At 50.6% G+C, this 19,967-nt stretch overlaps 1 protein-coding gene and 1 long non-coding RNA gene across 4 annotated transcripts; one reads left to right on the forward strand and one right to left on the reverse strand.

Moving 5' to 3' along the window:
- Positions 386-3,753, forward strand: LOC106503354. Of its 2 annotated transcripts, XR_001297018.2 has the most exons (4): positions 386-861; positions 1,596-2,102; positions 3,312-3,399; positions 3,566-3,750. It is a non-coding gene; the product is annotated as an uncharacterized LOC106503354 (long non-coding RNA). The 2 variants fall into 2 exon arrangements; XR_001919863.1 differs by having other exon boundaries at positions 386-2,102; positions 3,566-3,753.
- On the reverse strand, positions 6,940-19,620 carry WDR73 (WD repeat domain 73). 2 transcript variants are annotated; one of them, XM_013972954.2, is made up of 8 exons: positions 19,298-19,620; positions 18,479-18,546; positions 18,089-18,177; positions 16,296-16,384; positions 15,621-15,685; positions 9,682-9,891; positions 8,989-9,348; positions 6,940-7,856 (listed from the first exon to the last, which is right to left on the reverse strand). In XM_013972954.2, the coding sequence occupies exons 1-8, from the start codon at positions 19,336-19,338 to the stop codon at positions 7,621-7,623; spliced, it is 1,158 nt and encodes a 385-aa protein (XP_013828408.2). In that variant the 5' UTR covers positions 19,339-19,620; the 3' UTR covers positions 6,940-7,620. The 2 variants fall into 2 exon arrangements, with proteins under 2 accessions (XP_013828408.2, XP_005695056.2); XM_005694999.3 differs by having other exon boundaries at positions 9,682-9,846; positions 19,298-19,616.

Genomic DNA, 19,967 nt, shown 5'->3' on the forward strand with positions numbered 1-19,967 from the left:
TAGGATTAGATAGGGATAAACACCCGCTTTCAGCTGTAAGGGAAATGCTTTGCCAAGGTCCGTCTGTTTCAGTAGCCCCCCCCCCCAGGCGGAGTAAGACGAGAAGCCGCCACCTCCCCAAATTCCCACGGGGGTGGGAGAAACGACGCAGGACCGCAACCTCCCAACATTGGTGGACTACAGCTGTGGCTCAGCAACCCCGAATCTCCGTGTAGGAAAGTCCCACCCCTCATCGATGATTCGCATCGATAAACGGCGCCCAAGCCACTCCGAAAGATTATTGGTTAATGCTGCTGTCAGTCGGCAGACGCTGGCGGAGGCCTATGGGAAATGTAGTTCAGCCAGCCCGAGTCCGTCGGAAGCTTGCATTTCCGCTTCCGGCGTTTAGTCGCTGTCCGAAATGTGGTATCTTGCGGTCCATTCTCGGGGTGGGAGTGTCGTGTAGGGACTGTGTGGCCACAGAGAAGGTGCCGCGGAGTCAGGCCCCCGGTGGTGGTCACAGGGCTTCGGCGGACGGGAGCGGTTCTCACCTCAGGTCTGGGCTCTCCACATGGGCTGGGCGTGACCAGGCGAAGACCCGGTGTCCGACCGTTCGGTCCGGACCGCGGGGGAGGACGCGCCCCTCATGCTGGCGGCGCCCTCCTTCTCGCTGTCCACCAGGCCCGGCGGGGACGACTCTAGTTCCGTAGCCGACGAGGCAGCTCCGTCCGCAGGGCCTGCGTTTACCCCACAGAGCTTCCAGAGAAGGTCGCCCGCGGAGTAGAGTAGCCTTCCGGTGAAAGTCACGCTCTTGCGGGTCAGACACCCCGTCCGCCGTCCCCAGACTGCCCATCTCCGGCCAACTTTGCGTCCTCCGGCAAGGTCCTGGGGGTCTCTGAGCCACGACTGGGAGCTTTGAGGGAGTGGAAGCCTGAGTATCTCAACTTTCCTTCCAACTGTAACATCCTTTGAGTCTGATCACATTATCCTTGCTCTCACACCTTGTAACCTTAATAACCAGGGTAATTCTCCTTGTTTGGGAGAGTTATGATGCCGGGACCGAGGAATCCCCAGAGGGCCCCCCGCCCCAATCTGAGAACCCAGCCGGTGGGAAGGACAGCTGAGGGCTGGAACCATCGAACCTCCGAAGCTTAGAGCGGGCTCCAGTCAGGCGCTGCTCTCCAAGGTGCTGCCACCTGGGGTGCCCGTCTGGCTCTCGGACCGCACGTACTTGGCAACACTTTGAAGACCAGTGGCTTGGGAGGGTGGGCAGTTTTTCCTTCCTATTTTCGCCATCCGCCCATCCTCATTCTTCAGTGTGGATAACTGGCATTTTCTTGGTGTAAAGTAAATTGCTATGCAAAAACAGCTTCACACTCCCCTACTTTCCAACCAGATCACCAGCCCTTGACCCCTCCTGTCAAACTTCTGGAGCTGCCTCCCCAGAGGGGAAGCCAGTGACAGAGGGCCAGACTGCACGGGGCATCAGGACATGGCACAGGCAGGGTGGGGGTGTGGGGAGGAACAGGACGACTATTTTCATCACCTCAGTCTTACTGGGCTAACCTTGTGGTTTTCACTAGAGTTCACTCTGTAATATATGTCTCTGGCTCTAGAATTTCAAGTTCTACTTCAATTTCTATCTGGAGGTGGCTTCTCAGGGAAGTGAAGGAAGAGGTTTGAAGTTCAGAGCACAGCTGCAGGGTTTCTCTCTGATCTGAACAATGGCTGTAGCTGTGGACAAACAAATCCACACTCAAGTACAGGAAGGACTTCGAATAATGAAGCTGGAAGAAGATTCCCACAGGGAGCAGGAAATTTTCCTCCTAGGGAATGTCCCTGGACCAGAGATCTCCTGCCAGTGCTTTCGGCATTTCTGCTATTGAGAAGCAGCAGGACTCCAGGAGTCCCTCATCCAGCTCTGGAAGCTTGGTCATCAGTGATTGAGACCAGAGAGACAGACGAAAGAGCAGTTCCTAGAGTCGCTAGTCCTGGAACCATTCCTGGCTGATCTTCCCCAGGAGATCCAGATCTGGGTTAGACAGAAGCATCCACAGAGTGGACAGCAGGCAGTGGCCCTGGTGGAAGATTTGCAAGGAGAACCTGGAAGACAGCAGCAGCAGGTGAGATATGGGAACTTAGTTCTGAGTAGTTAAAGTAGAGGAATGTGAGAAAACCACCTTGGGTTGTCAGCAGTATATGGATGATGCATAAACTTTTCTCTTGGTATCAATGTGGAATTTGCTCATTCCCTGGGACTGGTAGCTACAGCTTCCCTTCCATTTTCAGACTGACTCTTCTTTTCCCATAAACATTTTTAAATTAATTAACTTGGCTATGGTGGGTCTTAGTTGTGGTATGCAGACTCTTAGTTGAGGCATGTAGGATCTAGTTCCCCAACCAAGGATTGAACCCCAGGTCTCCTGCATTGGGAACATGGCATCTTAGCACTGGACCACCGGGGAAGTCCCTTTCAGACTGACTCTTCAGAGAATGCACAATATTGGGTACTCTTGAGTGTCGGTCCCTGCCGTTAAATAAGAAAATTGCTTAAAATAGAGTGAGTGCCTCTCTGAGGCAGGAGGAGCATGCATAAGCTATTTTCTCTTTGGAGAATAGCTCTCACTCAGCAGGAGCCAGCCTGAAGCAAGGGGCTTCACTGGGCTTTACTAACTTCATTGAACCTTTGGTTCCTGTTGCAAAATGGCTTTTTTTGCTGCTGGCCATCTCTATGCTGTCAGTTTTGCCTAGAAGTGAGCAGAAGCAGCCCCAGGAAAGCTGAGTGGACAGACTGCAGTGGGCCTGGGTTCCAGATATTCTCTCTCTGGTGTCTTCCACACCACCCTCCTCACTGCCTCTGCAGTGATCTACATAAGACTGAGCTCCCCCTCTGCCTTTTTTTTTTTTAATATTTTTTTAAAATTCATTTATTTTTGTTTGCACTGGGTCTTCGTTGCTGTGTGCAGGCTTCCTCTTTTTGCAGAGCATGGGCTCTGGGTCCAGGGGCTCGGTAGTTGCGGCTCTTGGGCTCTAGAGTGCTGGCTCCGTAGTTTTGGCACACATGCTTAGTTTCTATGTGACGTATGGAATCCTCCCAGACCAGGGATCAAACTCATGTTCCCTTCATTGACGTGAATTCTTAACCACTAGACCATCAGGGAAGCCCTCCTGCCTCTTTGCTTCTTTATGTCTTGGGATGATTTTTAGTGCCTACAGAATTTTTACCTCCTCCAGTCCTTGAACAGGGATTCAGAGAAGGAATCCTCAGGATCAGTACTGGGTTCCCTAAACATCCATCTGAAGCAAGCATAGAATCCATGTATCTGTTCCAGGTCATGGTGATGATGTCACAACCAGACCAGAAGACCAAATGAATCACAGCCCTGAAGTAGAACTGGGAGCCTCCCACAAGAGCAAGTGGTAAGCAGCAGCAGTGGAGGGAGGGAGGGAGAAGGGACCCTTCTGTGGGTGGGTGTGAAACCTCCCTGATTACAGGAAGTGGGATAAAAGGGTACAGCTCCTTTCCCTGGGAGGGTGTGGCATATAAACTGAAGCTGAGCACAGGAATCTGTGGGATCCTCAACAGGCACCTGCAAAGGGAAGAAGCACCTTGGTTGGCAGGTTTTGTAAAACTCCACAGCAAAGCCCGTGACACTGCTCCTTACATGAGTGAGACATCACTGGTCGCAGTAGGTAAGGTGTGGGTACCAATTTTAGGCCTGGTTGGTAGGAAAGGCACAAGGTAGGGTTAAACTATTGTGGACTAATTCTCAAAACAGGTACATGTCCCCAGACCAATTCAGATGATTCCCATGTGCTGTCAAAACTGAAGAATAGGGACTTCTCTGGTGGTCCAGTGGCTAAGTCTCTGTGTTCCTAATGCAAGGAGCCTGTGTTCAATCCCTGGTCAGAGAACTAGATCCCACCAGCCGCAACTAAGAGTTAGCATGCTGCAACTAGGATCTGGCATAGCCAAATAAATAAATAAACATAAATATTTAAAAAATGTCATCAGCCTGCAAAATATTACCCAAACCTCCTTCCTTGTTTAAGGCAGGCCACAACTGAGGTATTAATAGCACTGTTTTCCTTGACACTAAGATTGATGGTTTGTCTTAAAAGTAATAGTCACTTCCTTCTTTCTGTATCTAGCTCTTGCCCTCATGATATTTCTTTAACATCTGGCGCTAGTGGTAAAGAACCTGCCTGCCAGTGCAGGGGACTTAAGAGACACAGGTTTGATCTCTGGGTCAGGAAGATCCCCTAGAGAAGGGCATGGCTACCCACGCCAGTATTCTTGCCTGGAGAATCCCGTGGACAGAGGAGCCTGGCAGGCTACAGTCCATAAGGTTGAAAGAGTCAGACACAACTGAAGCAACTTAGCATGCACGGACACATATACATAACATAGTATTTACTGCTTTAACCATTTTTAAGTGTACAATTCAGGAGCATTAAGTGCAACCATCACCACTATCCAACTCCAAAACTTTCTCATCCCAATCTGAAATTTTACCCATTAAACAGTAACTCCCCATTCCCGCCTCCCCCCGCCCCACCCCTGGCGGTCACCATTCTGTTTTCTGTCTATGAATTGGTCTGTTTCAGGTTCCCCATGTAAGTGGAATCTTGTCTCTCCTTTTGTTTCTGGCTTAATTCATGGCATCCATTTTGCCCAAGTCTAAGAGTGACACTGGGCAGAGAAAATCTGACCCACTTATCGACTGGTTACACCAAAATGAACCCAGGAGAACAAATGAACCGTAAAGATGGGCTGCCCTGGGTGCAAGCATCGGACCACATGCCCCTGCTCTTCCTGCCTGGAGGAGGCCCTCACCCATTTATCCCACGGCCACCTGAACCCTTGGGGACTCCCTGCTCAACTCGGCACAGCGCATGGGGCCACTGCAGATCAGCTGCAGCCCAGGTTCCCAGTTGTATTTCCAACTTCCTTTGCTCCCCAGGCTGGGGCTGCACCTTCTCCCACTTCTGTCTTTTCTGTGCTGTTCCCTCTGCCTGGGATACCCCACACTGCTGAGGCTCCTCTCCTGATGCCCGTGGTTGAACTGAATTGGGTCCTGTGCTGATGTGTGAATCGCTGATTTCCTTTGGGTCCTTTAAGGGCTTCTCTGGGGTACCTTCCTATGATTACTGAGAGAACCCCAGGACTTCCTTCCCTTGGAATGTGTTAGCTCTTAAAGAAGCGATTTAGGAAACTGGAGGTGGGGATTTGCAGCTGTCATAAAAATCGGGGGCACACCCAGTGTGTGGTGGGGATGCGGGGTCAGGTAGATGCGATGTGATTGCTGAGGCTGTCCTGTACAAAAGCACTGCTGGGCATGTGTGGAGGGCGGTGCTTCTCAGGCGGGTCCACAGATGTGCACCCTGAGCATCACCTGGGAGCTTAAATGAACTGCAAATGCTCAAGCCCACCCTCGAACTTGAGGTTCCTTTTTCTTTCTGGCTATGCTGGTTTGGCTGTGCTGGGTCTTCACTGCTGGATGAAGGCTACTCTCCGGCAGCAGTGTGCAGGCTTCTCAATGCAGTGGCTTCTCTTGTTTCAGAGCACAAACTCATTGCCTTGTGGCATGTGGAATCCTTCTGCACCAGGGATCGAATCAGTGTCATTACAAGAAGGATTCTTAACCACTGGACCACCAGGGAAGTCCAAGTTGACTTTTTAATGTGGTGACTTGTCTGGGCAGAACCACAGTCCCCAGAGTTCACCCGTGTTTCCAGGTAAAGTAGGCCACTGAAGATTTTTCTGAGCGAGACGTGGTGGGTAGAAGGGAAGCCGCAGGTATCCTGGCTCCACGCTCACGAGATGGGACAGGTGCAGCGGTGTGACTCACACATGGCTGGTTAGCGACTCCATCTTCCCAAGATCCTCTTAAGCTTCTCCCAACCCTGGGCCAGGGGTGTGTTAGCTCAGTGCTAGAGTGTACCCACTTCTCCAGGTAACTACAACGAGAACTGACAGGTTCCAGCTGGTCCTTGCCCTACCCTTCTTGTCTGCCTTGTGGGCCCCAGGCTTCAGCAGCAGATAAATGGAGAGACAGCAGCCTTACAGAGACCGTGGGCCCAGCTCCCACAAGTACTGTGAAACTAACTCCTACTGGTCTGCTTCTCTGACTACACCCTGGCTCTCCTGAGTGTGAGGGCTAAGTCACTCAGTCGTGTCTGATTCTTTGTGACCCCATGGACTGTAGCCCAACAGGCTCCTCTGTCCATGGTGTTCTCCAGGCAGGAACACTGGAGTGGGTTGCCATGACCTCCTCCAGGGGAGCTTCCTGACCCAGGGATCGAACCTATGTCTCCTGCATTGCCAGGCAGGTTCTTTACCACTAGCACCACCTGGGAAGCCTGGCTAACACTCCTACTGATCAGAAACTCTGGGAACAGAGCCCAGCAGTCTGTCTTAACCAGGTGATTCTGATGCATGTTAAGATTTGAGAATCACTGATGTAGGGGAAAGCCTTTTTACAATTACGTGTGCTGAGAACCTAACTTTCTATACACACACACAAGGAAAGTTTTGCATCAAGGAAAGGTTAGTATCAATATACCTGAATGTCCCAGAAATTCAACTACTGCATAAAACTTGAGAAAACAGTACATTCTTTTGTGGAGAATTTTCCTCAAGGGTTTCTTCATCAATTCAGAAAAACCAGGTCCTTGACTTTCGAGTGTGAGTCACAAACGCAGCACCCCTGTCTGGGTCTGTAATCTTGGCTGCCCAGTTCTTGATTTTACCACATACATCCAGACTTGAGGGACATGAGTATGAGTAGTTTGGGGAGTTGGTGAGGGACAGGGAAGCCTGGCGTGCTGCAGTCTGTGGGGTTGCAAAGAGTCGGACACAGCTGAGCGACTGAACTGAACATACAGGCAGGGGTCTGATGACCGCATTAGGTGGAAGAATGGCATTTATACTGAAATACAAAGTTTCCTGTTATTTTGTTCCCTTGTATAATTTTTTTAATCTTAAAATTGCTATTTCCTTCATTGCTACTGGGGTTGACATTTTTTATGTTTATTTGCCACTATTCCCTGGTGGCTCAGACAGTAAAGAATCTGCCTGCAATGCAGGCAACCCGGGTTAAATCCCTGCATCAGGGAAGATGCCCTGGAGGAGGGCATGGCTACCCACTCTAGTATCTTGTCTGGAGAATTCCATGGATAGAGGAGCCTGGAGGCTACAGTCCTTGGGGTCACAAGAGACAGACACAACTGAGCAACTAACACAACACAATACATTTCAGTTCTGTAAAAAACTTCACAAAACCTGTTTACAGTTATTAGCTCTTCAGACTCTCCATACTGTGAATACGGACAGGGTAAAACACTGCCATTCTGCACTCGGGAGAAATGGGGCTCCCAGAGCTAAGAGCAGTTACCAAATATTTATTGTGCCATGCATCCTAGCAGTTATTTTAAAATGTATTACTTCTAACTTTCCCGACAGCCCTGCCAGGTAGTTATTACCAGCCTCATTTTACCAATAAAGAAACTGGGGCGGGCTGACAGGCTGGTTAACTCTCTCTCAGCCACTCAGCTGGTAGCAGGGCCGTCTGCGGTCGCCTGAATCTGTCTCCTTACTCCGCAGCAGCTTCCCAGGGCCTGGGCTGAAAGATGCTGGTGTCAGCGAGAGGCACAGGGGTCCACCCAGTCCCACACATGCAGAGAGGCGTCACTGGCTGCCGATAACACAGTCCTTGGTTTGTAGGGATGCCAGGTGTGGGTGGTGACCAGCGGGGCAGGGTCCATCCCACTGTCGTCTAGGAAGATGTGACCTCTGTGAGTGAAGAGAGGTTCCACTTGGCGCCCCACTCCAGCCCAAGACGTGACATCATAGACCTGGACCGTCCCATCGAACCCTGAGGAAAAACAAAAGAAGAGAGTGTTGACGCTGTATCTCTGAAACTGTTTTTATAATTTGCTCTGTGGAACCAAACAGGCTGGAGGGTGAGGAATCAGACAGTAACGAGGTACTTAAAGACCACCTGAAGGGCATGTGACACGTGGTCAGCCACGTTGACAGCGGCTGATGGTGTCACAGAGCACGTGCTCATGAGCATGTGTGGTCTGTCCATCATGGGCCAGGCCCGAGGCTAACCCCGCATTCTCTCTTTTACCCCTCATGACTATATGAAGTAGGTAGTATTTTGTTTTTTTTTAAGTTTATGTATTTAGTTGTAGCATGTGGGATGTAGTTCCTTGACCAGGGATCAAAGCCAGGCCCACATTGGGAGCAAGGAATCTTAGCCACTGGACTACCAGGGAAGTTCCCATGAAATAGGTACTATTATTTTCCCCAAGAAACTGAGGGTGAAGAGACTTTTCAAACCTTTTCTGCTAACCCCCAATTCTAATCTCTCCACATGTGGGTCCCTCCCAGCACATGGCCTTGTCTCCTACCTGATGGGGGAAACAGAGACGCCTAGAGAGAGAGAAACACCCCAGAGACACCTACAGAGAGAATTACCCCAGCCTGGCTCATGTCTCCTGCCCTTTCTGGAGCCGATTGTTATCAATGAGCCTCTCCTGCTCTCTCAACTACTGGCAGCCTCTCCCTGCTCAGAGGATTCTTCCGTGGGCTTTAAGATACCTCATGGCACACCCTCATTCAGCTAGATGCTGCCAGGTCAGACCCAGGAGTCTGCTGCCCTCCCTGGCTTGCTGTGCCAGGGAGTAGCCTGAGAGACACCTGAGATCCTGTCACCTCTCCCTGGTTCAGCCCATGGCTGTTCTGGTGCTGTCCCACCTGCAGGCTTCCGGACCAACCTCAGAACCGAATTCCTGCTGGGACAGGAAAGGCCCGCTACCCACATATGAAGTTTGGTAGCCAGGATGAGGAAGGGCCATCCCTCATGAACCTGGAGAACTAGGAGCTTTCTGTGACAACTGTGCCTTCTGGGGCCACATTTATTATGGGGCTGTGGGCCCCCTCCCGAGCACCTAAGAGTCCCCTGGGAGAGAGATGAAGTGACAAAGTCCTCTCAGCAGTACCTGAAATGGCCAAGCAGTTGTCCAGGCTGGGGGCCCAAGTCACTCGCAGCAGCTCTGGCTCAGGGCTGGGCATGGACACGGGGCACTGGACTGAGCTCACGGGCTGGCAGAGATCCCGGGGGTCGAGAAGACAGAGCTGCCCATCTGAGCTGAGGCGGGCAATGCTGGGCCCAGGGCCCCGGCCCCCAGCTTCTGCACACCACCGCCTTCCAGCGGACCCAGGGCTAGGGCCGAGGTTCTCTGACGGGGCCCACTTCTGGCGGGTGTCCACCAGCCCCAGGCGGCCTGAGGAGCAGCAGAAGGCGAAGGTGTCCGTGTCCAGGACCTGCAGGCTACTTAGCACATCGTCGTCACTGACACCTGGAGAACGGGGCGAGTGAGAAAAGCTGCTGCAATCAGATGGGGCTGGCTGGCCCGGCCAACGGGTGGCCAGTCCTTTCCTCGGCCAAGCTCCCCAGCAGCCCCAGGCTGAGCGAGCCACGTCCCTGGTGCCCCTCGTCTCGCAGGTGCACTCGGCTGGCTGGGTGCTGCTCTCAGGACCACCTCCCCACACCCAAAACAGGAGCCCCTGAGGCCAGGCCTCACCTCTCATTCACCTTGCTTCCGCAGCAGCGGGCACGCAAGGCTGAATTTGGATTCCAGTGTGGCTGAGCAGGGCTGGGGGTGGGGAGGAGCTGGAAAGGACTGTGGTACCTGAGGTGTACGTGGTCTTCTGTGAGTCCAGATCCACCACCTTCAGGCTGCTGAGCCTCGTGCCGTGGAGGATGCCGGGTGCCACCGATGGGAAAACGGCCACCCTGGGCCAAAGAGGCTCCTCGCTCTCGTGCACGTCAATGGTGCTGACAGCTCTGATGACATCTGGCGGGAAGTGGGAGAGGCTCAAGTCCAGAATGTTAAGGCAGTCTGCAACATTGCATGGGAAGGGCCAGGCAGAAGGTCAGGGGAGAGAAGGAGCTCACTGTCGTCGAGGGAAGATGTGGAGACGCAATAACCCCGCGCTGTGCTTCCGACCCTGGAGCTGTCAGGGGCACTGCCATTTCTCTATGATTTGTCTTATGGACTATTTCCCAAACCGGAGGGAATGAATGACAGCAGCCACGTCCAGACCCGCCAAGCAGCTCTGGCTTTTTATAGTTTTGTGGAGAACAAATAAAGGAAGAGAAAAGAACACAGCGGCACTGTCGTTTATCACAGGAAGAGTTCACGAAGTAACATTATCTCTTCAAAAACATGTCCCGTGACCTCAAGCTGTTTACTGAAGCCTAACAGGTGAAGGGTACAACACAGATGTCTTCAAATGTAAACAGGGCAAGAAAGTCCACGTCTTTTTCACACAGAACATCGACACACTTGACCTGAGGCTAAATCAGACTCGAGCTCTGTTCACCTCAGCCTGCTTGGACAGCAGGCAGGTTCCCATCCTCTGCCACCTCCATGCGTAACAGTTCAGAACAAGCAGTTTGCTGTACACGCTATTGTTACTTAAAGGGAGACACCCATTTTCCATTTTCTATTTTCTTGCTCCTAGAGAGGGCTCACTGTTTGGTTTCCAGGTTCTCTGAAGAAAATGGAGATCTGTATTTTTACACTCTAGATGAAGAAGGGATGGCCGGCCACAGACACAGACACAGACACACAGACACACAGACACACACACGTCACAGAGGGCATGGCCAGGCCCGGCTGCCTGCAGAGGCCCCCTGAGCCCTGCTCCCCAAGTCACAGGCCGGCCACAGACACACAGACACACATACAGACACACACACACAGACACACACACACACAGAGGGCGTGGCCAGGCCCGGCTGCCTGCAGAGGCCCCCTGAGCCGTGCCCCCCAAGTCACAGGCTCTCAGTGCCCTTGGTGCAGACTTGCAGAACGTAACTGCACTGCCCCAGGGACTGCGGGGGGGTGGTGGGGTGGGGGGTGGGGCTCGAAGCAGACACAACAGCTGAGCCTCAGGCCCAGAGTGTCTCTAGGGGCGCCAGTGAGGCGAGATTCAAACAGCCCAGCCGGCCTGACTCTCCAGGGCCTCACTTAGATGGCTCCCTCTTCCCCTTCCACAGACTCCAGGGAGCCTGGCAGGGATCCCCCAGGACCTGCTTAGAGCCAGGGGTTCTCAGGTGGGATCTGTCCCCTGACGGCAGGGAAGGAGGCAGCTGAGGGAAAGCCATCAAAGGCCGATTTCAAAGATGCAATGGAAGACAAAAGCTTTGGAGCTGCTGACTGGACAGTCACTCCACAGTTAACAACAGGAAAGAAATGCAGGTTCCTCCTCCTCCTCCTCCCCTCTCTCGGGGAAAAATACCCCCTCTATGAAAGCACACCACCCTCACCAAACCAACTGAAAGGGAAAATTACTATGAAGTCAAAGCAAAAGATACTGTGAGGCACCTCCAAGAACTGGGCAATAAAAGAAAGTGGAGACTTCCCTGGGAGTCCAGTGGTTACGACTCTGCCTTCTAATGCAGGGGTGTGGGTTCAATCCCTGGGCAAGGAACTAAGATCTCACTTGCTGCAGGACAACTAACCCGTGCACTGCAACACAGATCCCGCATGCCACAGCTAAGACCCAGTGCAGCCAAAAGTAAATAAATAAAGATTATTTGAAAAGAAGAAAGCAAGAAGGTTGTGTCTGAAGATTAAACCAGCAGAACAGGTCACAGCAGCTGTAAGCAACCTCCTTCAGGGGTCAGAATGGCTCCAGACCTGAGATACTGAGCGGATTGAAATTACCAGATTGTATTACCGGATTGAAAGGAAAGTCGTGGCCAGGAGAGGGCGCTGTTGAGCCACCAAAGCACAGAAATCCGGGCAACCCGTGGGGGGGAGGGGCGGGAAGAGCCGCTCAGACTGAAGGTTTTAACTTCAGTGGAGGCCTCAGGAGACAGGTGGCTAACACCGTTAGACATGTCTTCATCTAAAGACATCCTCAGCAGATTCCTCAGCCCCCGAGCTGAGAGGAGAAGCCACAGACCCTACCTCCAGGGGCCTGGACAGCACCTAGGCCTGGGGAGCTGTGCCTTCACGAGGTCTATGCTCTGTATAGGGAGAGAACTTGGAGAACTCTTTTGCTGGTGGCTTCCCTGGTGGCTCAGACGGTAACGCGTCTGCCTGCAATGCGGGAGGCCTGGGTTTGATCCCTGGGTCAGGAAGATCCCCTGGAGAAGGAAATGGCAACCCACTCCAGTATTCTTGCCTGGAGAATCCCATGGATGGGGGGAGTGCAAAGTCAGACATGACGGAGCGACTTCACTTTCACAGACAGCTTATAGCCATGCCATTTGGAAGCCTCTGAGTTGGTTCTTCTTGCTATGCTTGTGTTTACCACACAGCCTGAGATTAGGTTAGGTCTTCTATAGGAAAAGACTAAGGATCTGGAATACTTCATCTTTGGGGATACTTACTTTTTCATTAGAAACTAATAAAAGGGCATTCTGGTTTATGCAGTGTTTCTCCAAGTATGGTCACTACATCCAGCCGTACCAACAGATTAGATTTGCTCTGGGTGTGCTCACAAAATCAGGTTTCTGAGACACCAAAGCTGTGGGTCAAAACCTGGACCTTGGAAAATATACTTTTAGGTATCTACAAAAACAGCTGGCCAGACTTGCCCAGATTATGGAATATTCTGCACTAATATCCAGGGGAAGATAATTATCTGATTTCCAACTGGCATATGAGAGTGTCCGGGCACGTCTCCTTGGGCCGAGCTCCCTGGGGCCTGGGGCTGCAGGTTCTCTGTGGCACCTGGTACCCCAGGCAGTGTCAGGACAGGAGGCAGCTCCAAAGGTGCCCCCCACCCCAGTTTTAAACCACTGCTGCCCCACACTGCCTAGTTTCAGAGAAACATAAAAAACAACTATCAGTCACTGGTGTAAGGACAAATACAGTGATCACGGGAACAGAATGGAGGGTCCAGAAATAAATCCTTACATTCACGGTCGACTGATTTTCAACAAACGCACCAAAACAGATCAGTGGAGAAAGGTCAGGCTTCTTGACCCATGGTGCTGGGAAAACCTGACATTCACAGGCAGAGAGATGAGCTTAGACAGTCACACCACACACCAGTTAACTCTTAAGAGATTTAAATGTTGGAGCTAAAGCAATAAAACTTTTGGGGGAAAAAAAACAGGGGAGAAATCTATGGGTAAGATAGTTATGACACCAAAAGCACCATTCTTAAGAGAAATAATAAAATGGACCTCATTAAAATTTTAAATTTTATGCTTCAGGGGACCCTATTAAGAAAATGAAAGACAAGGAGAAAATATTAGCAAAACATACATCTGATAAACAACTTGTAGCCAGAATGTACAAAGAACATTCACAACTCAAAAAAGACAAAATAGCCAACCAAAAAAAATGGGCAGGTTTCCCTGGCGGCTCAGTGGTAAAGAATCCGCCTGCTAATGTGGGAAACATGGGTTTGATCCCTGGGTCAGAGAGATCCCCTGGAGAAGGAAATGGCAGCCCCCTGCAGGATTCTTGCCTGGAGAATCCCATGGACAGAGGAGCCTGCTGGGCTCCAGTCTGTTGGGTCACAAAAGGTCAGACACGACTGCGCCACTAAACAACAATTAGTAGTTACCACCAGGCATGATTATAAGCAGACTCTGAAATCAGACTAGAGTTAAGTCTTGGTTCTGTTACCATCTTTGTGATGTGGCTCAGACTCATGAGAATTTAATGAGTTCACACATGGAAAGTAATCAGTACAGTGACTAGAATATAATATATACTCATTAATATTACTGTTACGTCTTACAGATCCTGATTAATTTGAACAAGTATCTATTAAAATGTACAATGGAATTAGAATATCAAAGGGCCTGTGACAGCATATTATCTCAGCCTGCTGGAGGGGAGTGGATAACAAAACACTCTCATGAAGATCTGAATAGGTATTTTACCACAGAAGATACATGAATGGCTAGTAAGCACATTAAAAAGACGCCCAACACTACTAGTTATCAAGAAACTTCAGACAAAGCCACGTGATATATAATTTCACATCCATTACGATGGCTTTAATAAAAAAAGGCAAATAATAGCAAATGTTGGTGCAGACCATGGAGCAACAGCAACCCTCATACACTGCTAGGGGGAATGTAAATGATGAAGCCATTCTGGAAGAGTTTGGGAGTTCCCTAAAACACCCAATGTTAAATTCACCAAATGACCCAGCAACTTCACTCCTAATATCTATCCAAGACATAGGAAAATGTGGTCCACACACCTGTACATGAATGATCTCAGCAGCGTTATTCCTAAGAGCCAGAAATCAGACCCAGCAACTGGTGAACGGATAGACAAACGTGGTACATCCATACGAAGGAACACTGTTCAGCCTTAAAAAGGAACAGGCTGCTGATACATGTTACGACACTGTACGACATGGTAGACCACAAAAGTACTATGATCGTGCTCCGTGAAAGAAGCCAGCCACGAGAGACCACGTGCTGTATGAGTCCACTGATACGAAACATCCAGAAAAGGCAAATCTGTCACAGAGACAGACAGCAGGGTGTGGGCAAGGGGATTACCAGTAATTGGCATGACAGATCTTACTGAGGACATAAAAATGCTCTAAAACTGACTTATAGCGGTAGTTGCACAACTTGTTAAATTTACTAAAAAAAAAAAAAAAAATTCACTGAATTGTATACTTAAAATGGGGGAATTTCAATAACATTATGAAAAAATAATCATAATTATAAAAAAGTATATTTAGACACCTGGAAGCTACAGCATCAGACAACTGACAAGGAAGAAATGACAAAGGAAAGCCCACAGGGTCAGAGACCTCAAAACCCAAATGAGGACCAGAACTGCCTTCCTGCAGCAGTGGAGCTGGGGGAGGAGCAAACAGCCGGCTTCTGGGAAGCACCCAAGAGAGGCAGTGTGGGAACCACAGGCGGAGGCCACACGAGCCAAGGGGCAGTTCCCAGGGAGGCTGCCTGTGCCTCTGGGCCCGAGTCCATGCTGGCCTACGATGCTTCCACCCAAGGAGGGATGGAAGCGGCTGGTGCCTGCCTGACGGGAACCGCAAACGCGCCGCTGGAAGGGATGCACCAAGGGAGCCCCCGCCACGCCCAGAGGAACAGTACAAATGCTTCCCGCGCCTCTCCGTCTCCTGTAGGTCAGCCCGGCCTCTTGCTCACTGTCTCCCTTCCCTGAGAGCAGCATGGCTGGAGAGAGAGGCGACCTCCCTGCTGCCCTCGTGCTGCCCCTGCCCACAGGAGAGGCCCGCGCTCACCAGGCGCCCTGCCTCTGACTGGGCTGGTGAGCTCCATTCCTGAAGCAAGCTACAGGAAGCTCCACGCGGGGCTTGTGTGCACTGCTCTGGCTAATTCATCTCCGCTGTGTTAAAGTAGATACTGCATTTTAAAAATAAATTTTGGGTGCCACAAGGCATATAGGATCTTAGCTCCTTGACCAGGGATCGAACCTGTGTCCCCTGTGGTGGAAGCATAGAGCCTGAGATCACCAGGGAAGCGTCTATAGATTCTCCATTTAATTCCCAGTCGGCTCTGAGTCTACTTCTTAACCGGCTCAGATTAGGGACTGAGGGTGTGGGAGAAACAGGCTTTCCTACAACCTCATCCCCCACCTATTCAATCACTCACCACTATCCTCTGTGAGCTGCCACACTTGCAGGTAACACCCGGGAGGGCCACTGGTCACCAGCAACCTATTTAGGATGGACAGGGAACCTCAGTACAGACAGTGGGGAGCTCACCCACATACCCCCAGCCTCTCCCTTTCCAGCACACTCAGCGTGGGATCCCACACTCCCCAGACTGGGAGAGCTTACAGCAAGGAGGGTCATCAAGACCAGTCACCCTCATTTAACAGATGAAGGGCAGACTTGATCCCCTCCAGGGACAGCCGTGGGACTGAGCCCTGGCTGCCACTTGGCATGATGTGTCCAAGAGGACCCAGCAGGGAGCCCGAACACAGAACCCTCACCCACGGGCTTTCGGTCTCTGCCAACCGAGCTGTTAGCCCCAACCACCCACCATCGGCTCTCTGAGAAACTAACAGCATCCCTTCTGCTTTATGCCCTGGAGCAACACCACTGATCTGTGGGTTACAGTAGTCAGGGGGTTTGTAGGGACCAAGACACCACTGAGCGCTGGTGTCTCTGTATTCCAGATCTGTGTGTGCCCACAGCCTGTCCATGTGCCCCTGTGCAGAGGGCAGAGGGGGAGGGGTGGTGATAAAGAGGCAGGATCACCCTGCCACTTGCAGCCACTCCTTCTGGAATGGAAGATCCAGGTCACAGACAGAGCTGACCTTACCTGGTGTCTGGCACATGCTTCAGATCAAAGACAGACCTGTCTGAAAATCCTCCATGCTGTACCTTGAAATCTCTTTCAGGGAATAAGCCCTAAAATACAAAGAGGTGGCCGATCAGAGAGGGCTGCTCTCCAAAGGAGTGTTTCAGAGGAGCTCCAGGTGAGGAGCCATATCCCAGCCTGGCAGGAAACCCTGGAAGCCGCTCAGGTGGTAATGATGCTTCTTGAGCAGGGCCTCTGGGCACTGTTACTTGTATAATAAATGTTGGTCTCAGCTGCCTACAGAGATGGCTTTCTTTCCTGCACATCCTAAGCCTTTCTTCTAACCTTTCTCCAGAGCGAAAGCATTATATTCCAAGCCTGCTTAGGGGAGTCACAGAGGTTTAACAGCGTATCAGAGAAATAACTGGAATGTATCAGTGGACAAACATAGTCCCGTTCCTCCTGGCACCTCCCACCAGAAGTTAGGTGGGTTCCTCCAGCAGTAAAAATACAACCAGTCAATCATCCAGTATTCACTGTGCCAGCCACCTTGTTTAGTGCTTAATCACGTTGAATTCTTAGAACTACCCTGTGACGTGGACACTATAATTATCCCTATTCTAAAATGACAGAGCTAGGGTACAGGGAGCTTAAGCAACTTTTCTAAGGTCACACAAGGGTTATGTTACACATTTGAACCCAAGTCTGTCTAACCAAAGTCCATGCTCTTAGCTGCTGGACTACTATCTCCATGTGAGGAACCAGAGGAGGGGAAAAGGAGGCGGCCACAAGAGAAAAGAGGAGGGACTTGCCTGGTGGTCCAGTGGTTAAGAATCTGACTTGAAATGCAGGGGATGTGAGTTTGATCCCTGGTCGGGGAACTAAGACCCCACATGCCACACGATTTCCACATAACGCAACAAAGATCCCAAGTGCCACAACTAAGACCCAACGTGGCCAAATAAACAAATATTTTTTTAAAAAAGAGAGAGAAAAGAGGAAAAGCCAGGGGTGAGGTGAGACGTAAATCAGGTCTCTTATCAAGGCTTGATTTTGGTGTGGTCCTGGCTCCTGAGGGGTGGAGACGAGGGAGAACAAGAGCACCAGGAAGAAATCTACTCGAGGGCAGCAAAGGCTGAACTGATCTGGCCGATGAGTCTGAATGATTTCATAGTGACATTAGGCAACCATCAGCTTTTTTCATCACGCATTCTTTTCTCCTGGCTTCTGGATTGCTGGCCGTTTCTGAGATGCCTTCTACTCTGAACACTATTCATTCTCAGTATTCCTTGTGGGTTCAGCTTCCTATTCCCATTCTTCAAATGTGCTCCCTGAGGTTCTGTCTTTAGCCATCATCTCTTCTTACTCTTTACACACTACACATTCATCTGAGCTGATCTTAATCATTCTAAGGTTTTAACCACCCTCCATACTCTAATACCTCCCTAAATCTGTTTCTTTTTTTTCACACCTACAGGATCTTCGTTACCCCTACAAGGGTTTGAACCCAGGCCCCCTGCAGTGGAAGCACAGAGTTGTAACTGGACCACCAGGGAATTCCCCCTAAATCTATTTTTGATAAAGTATAATTGACTTCTTGCTCTAGGAGCCCTCTGTAAATCACAGGACTTTCTGTAGCACTTACCTCTCTGCATATCTGTCTGTCTTTATTAGACTATAGGGCAGGCCCAGTGCTTACAGTTTCTCTCTCTCTAGTACCCGGGAAAATATTCAGTAGACAAGGGGAGCTCCATAAAGGTTTAATAAATGAGTAGAAGCAGACACATACATTCAGCACATATATTTCAAGTTACCTGGTTTTCTTTCACAGAAAGTCTGAGAGGCAGTATGAGATGAAGAATCTCATTTTTTTTCAGGCTTTCATAGCCAGCAACCAAGATTCCTGGAAAAAGAAGCAGAATATGCTGGGACAAACTGCGAGAAAGATTGTGAACCATGGCTGGGTCTAGACACTCTGCCATATCTCCCAAAGCAAAAATAAACCCCTTTGCCACTGGTATGCCACTGGGGGATTGGAAGAGAGCTAGACAGAAATATAATGCTGACAGAACAAGAAATTGCTGTAAGTGACCAAGAGGTCCTCAAGCTCTCAGAAATGGTTGGGTCCCTCTAGGCTGAGCTCCTTGAGTCCCAGCTTCAGGAGTGGGATTCCATCTCCTTCAGGGTCATGAAGGGCATCTCACCTTTGTCACCAATCCATTCAAGCACTCGAGTGGCTCCCGAGAGGTCGAATGCATGGAAATCTTGGTACCTGGATGACAGAGACATGATGTCACACACTGATGCATGGCCCTTTTACGACTGCTCAAGATGAGATGTCAGCATGGTTCGGTGGTTGGGGGCCCAAGTTTTGGAATCAAGCAGAACTGGGATCAAATCTTGTTACATATTTTACCCTCTGTGTGACTGGAACCAGGCCAGCCACAATTTCCCTGAGCCTCGTTCTCATGTGTAAAATGGAACTCCCAGAGTACCCTGACTTCACAAGGTTGGTGTGCGGAATGGAGACAATCTTTGTTTAAGGTTTAACTCAGAGGCTGGTGCAAAATAAATGGTCACTTGCTCCCCGGGTGGCTCAGGTGGTAAAGAATCTGACTACAATGCAGGAGACCTGGGTTGGATCCCTGGGTTGGGAAGATGCCCTGGAGAAGGAAATGGCAACCCACTCCAGTATTCTTGCCTGGCTAAGCCCATGGACAGAGGAGGCTGGCCGGCTACAGTCCATGGGGTCGTACAGAGTTGGACACAACTGAGCAACTAACACTATAAAACAAAAACTACGCTATTATTATCCCCCACAAGCACGGCTCCTACCAGTACTTCACACAACTTGCACACACAGAAAGGTGCCATTTCCCAGAAGCGGGAGCCGAGGCCCAGACGGAGTCCTCCGTATAGGTCCCGCCCCACACCAGGATTCCCCACATGCTCCACCCCGCGCCCGTCGGCCCCCAGGCCAGTTCCCTGGCCCAGATTCCACGTCCCAAGCCCACACGATTTACAAGCGCAAGGACTCCACCAGCCAGTCTTCCGCGGGCTCCATGGCAACAGTCGCTTCCGGTATTCTATTTCCGCCTCTGACTCTTCCTGGGCACGAACGGCCTTCTCGCGAGGAGTGGGCGCGGCCTGCTTTGACATGGGGGCGGGGCCCAGAGATGCCCTAGCGCAGGCGCAGACCTGCTGTTCCTTTGCCAGGCTCGGTCTGAGGTTCTCCGGATAAACTCTCCTGGAAAAATGACGTCAAGTCAGGGATTCCCAGGATGTCAATTCCAGACGGGGCCTGAGGGATCAAATACACGCTGGTTTTATGAACGTGTATTTGCAGATCAGAGGAAAAGGCCAGATAAAATCCTCCCTGTTAAATTCGAATAGTATGTAAAACAGCGAGTAGTTTTTTTACTTAAGTATGTCCATGCAAGGACTTCTTGGCAGTGCAGTGGTTGACTTCGTGCTTCCAATGCAGGGGCAAGGGTTTGATCCCTGGTCTGGGATCTAAGATCCCGCGTGCCATAGCGCAGCCAAAAAAAAAAAAAAAAGTTATGTCCACGCAATATTTAGGATATCTTTTTAATACGAAAATATTATTCATTGTTTATCTGAAATTCGACTATAACAGTGTCCTGTAGGTTTATTTGCTAACAGTCAGTCCCACAAGGCCAGAGAAGAGAGTAA

Source organism: Capra hircus, chromosome 21 (assembly GCF_001704415.2).
Source record: "Capra hircus breed San Clemente chromosome 21, ASM170441v1, whole genome shotgun sequence".
Classification (NCBI taxonomy): domain Eukaryota; kingdom Metazoa; phylum Chordata; class Mammalia; order Artiodactyla; family Bovidae; genus Capra; species Capra hircus.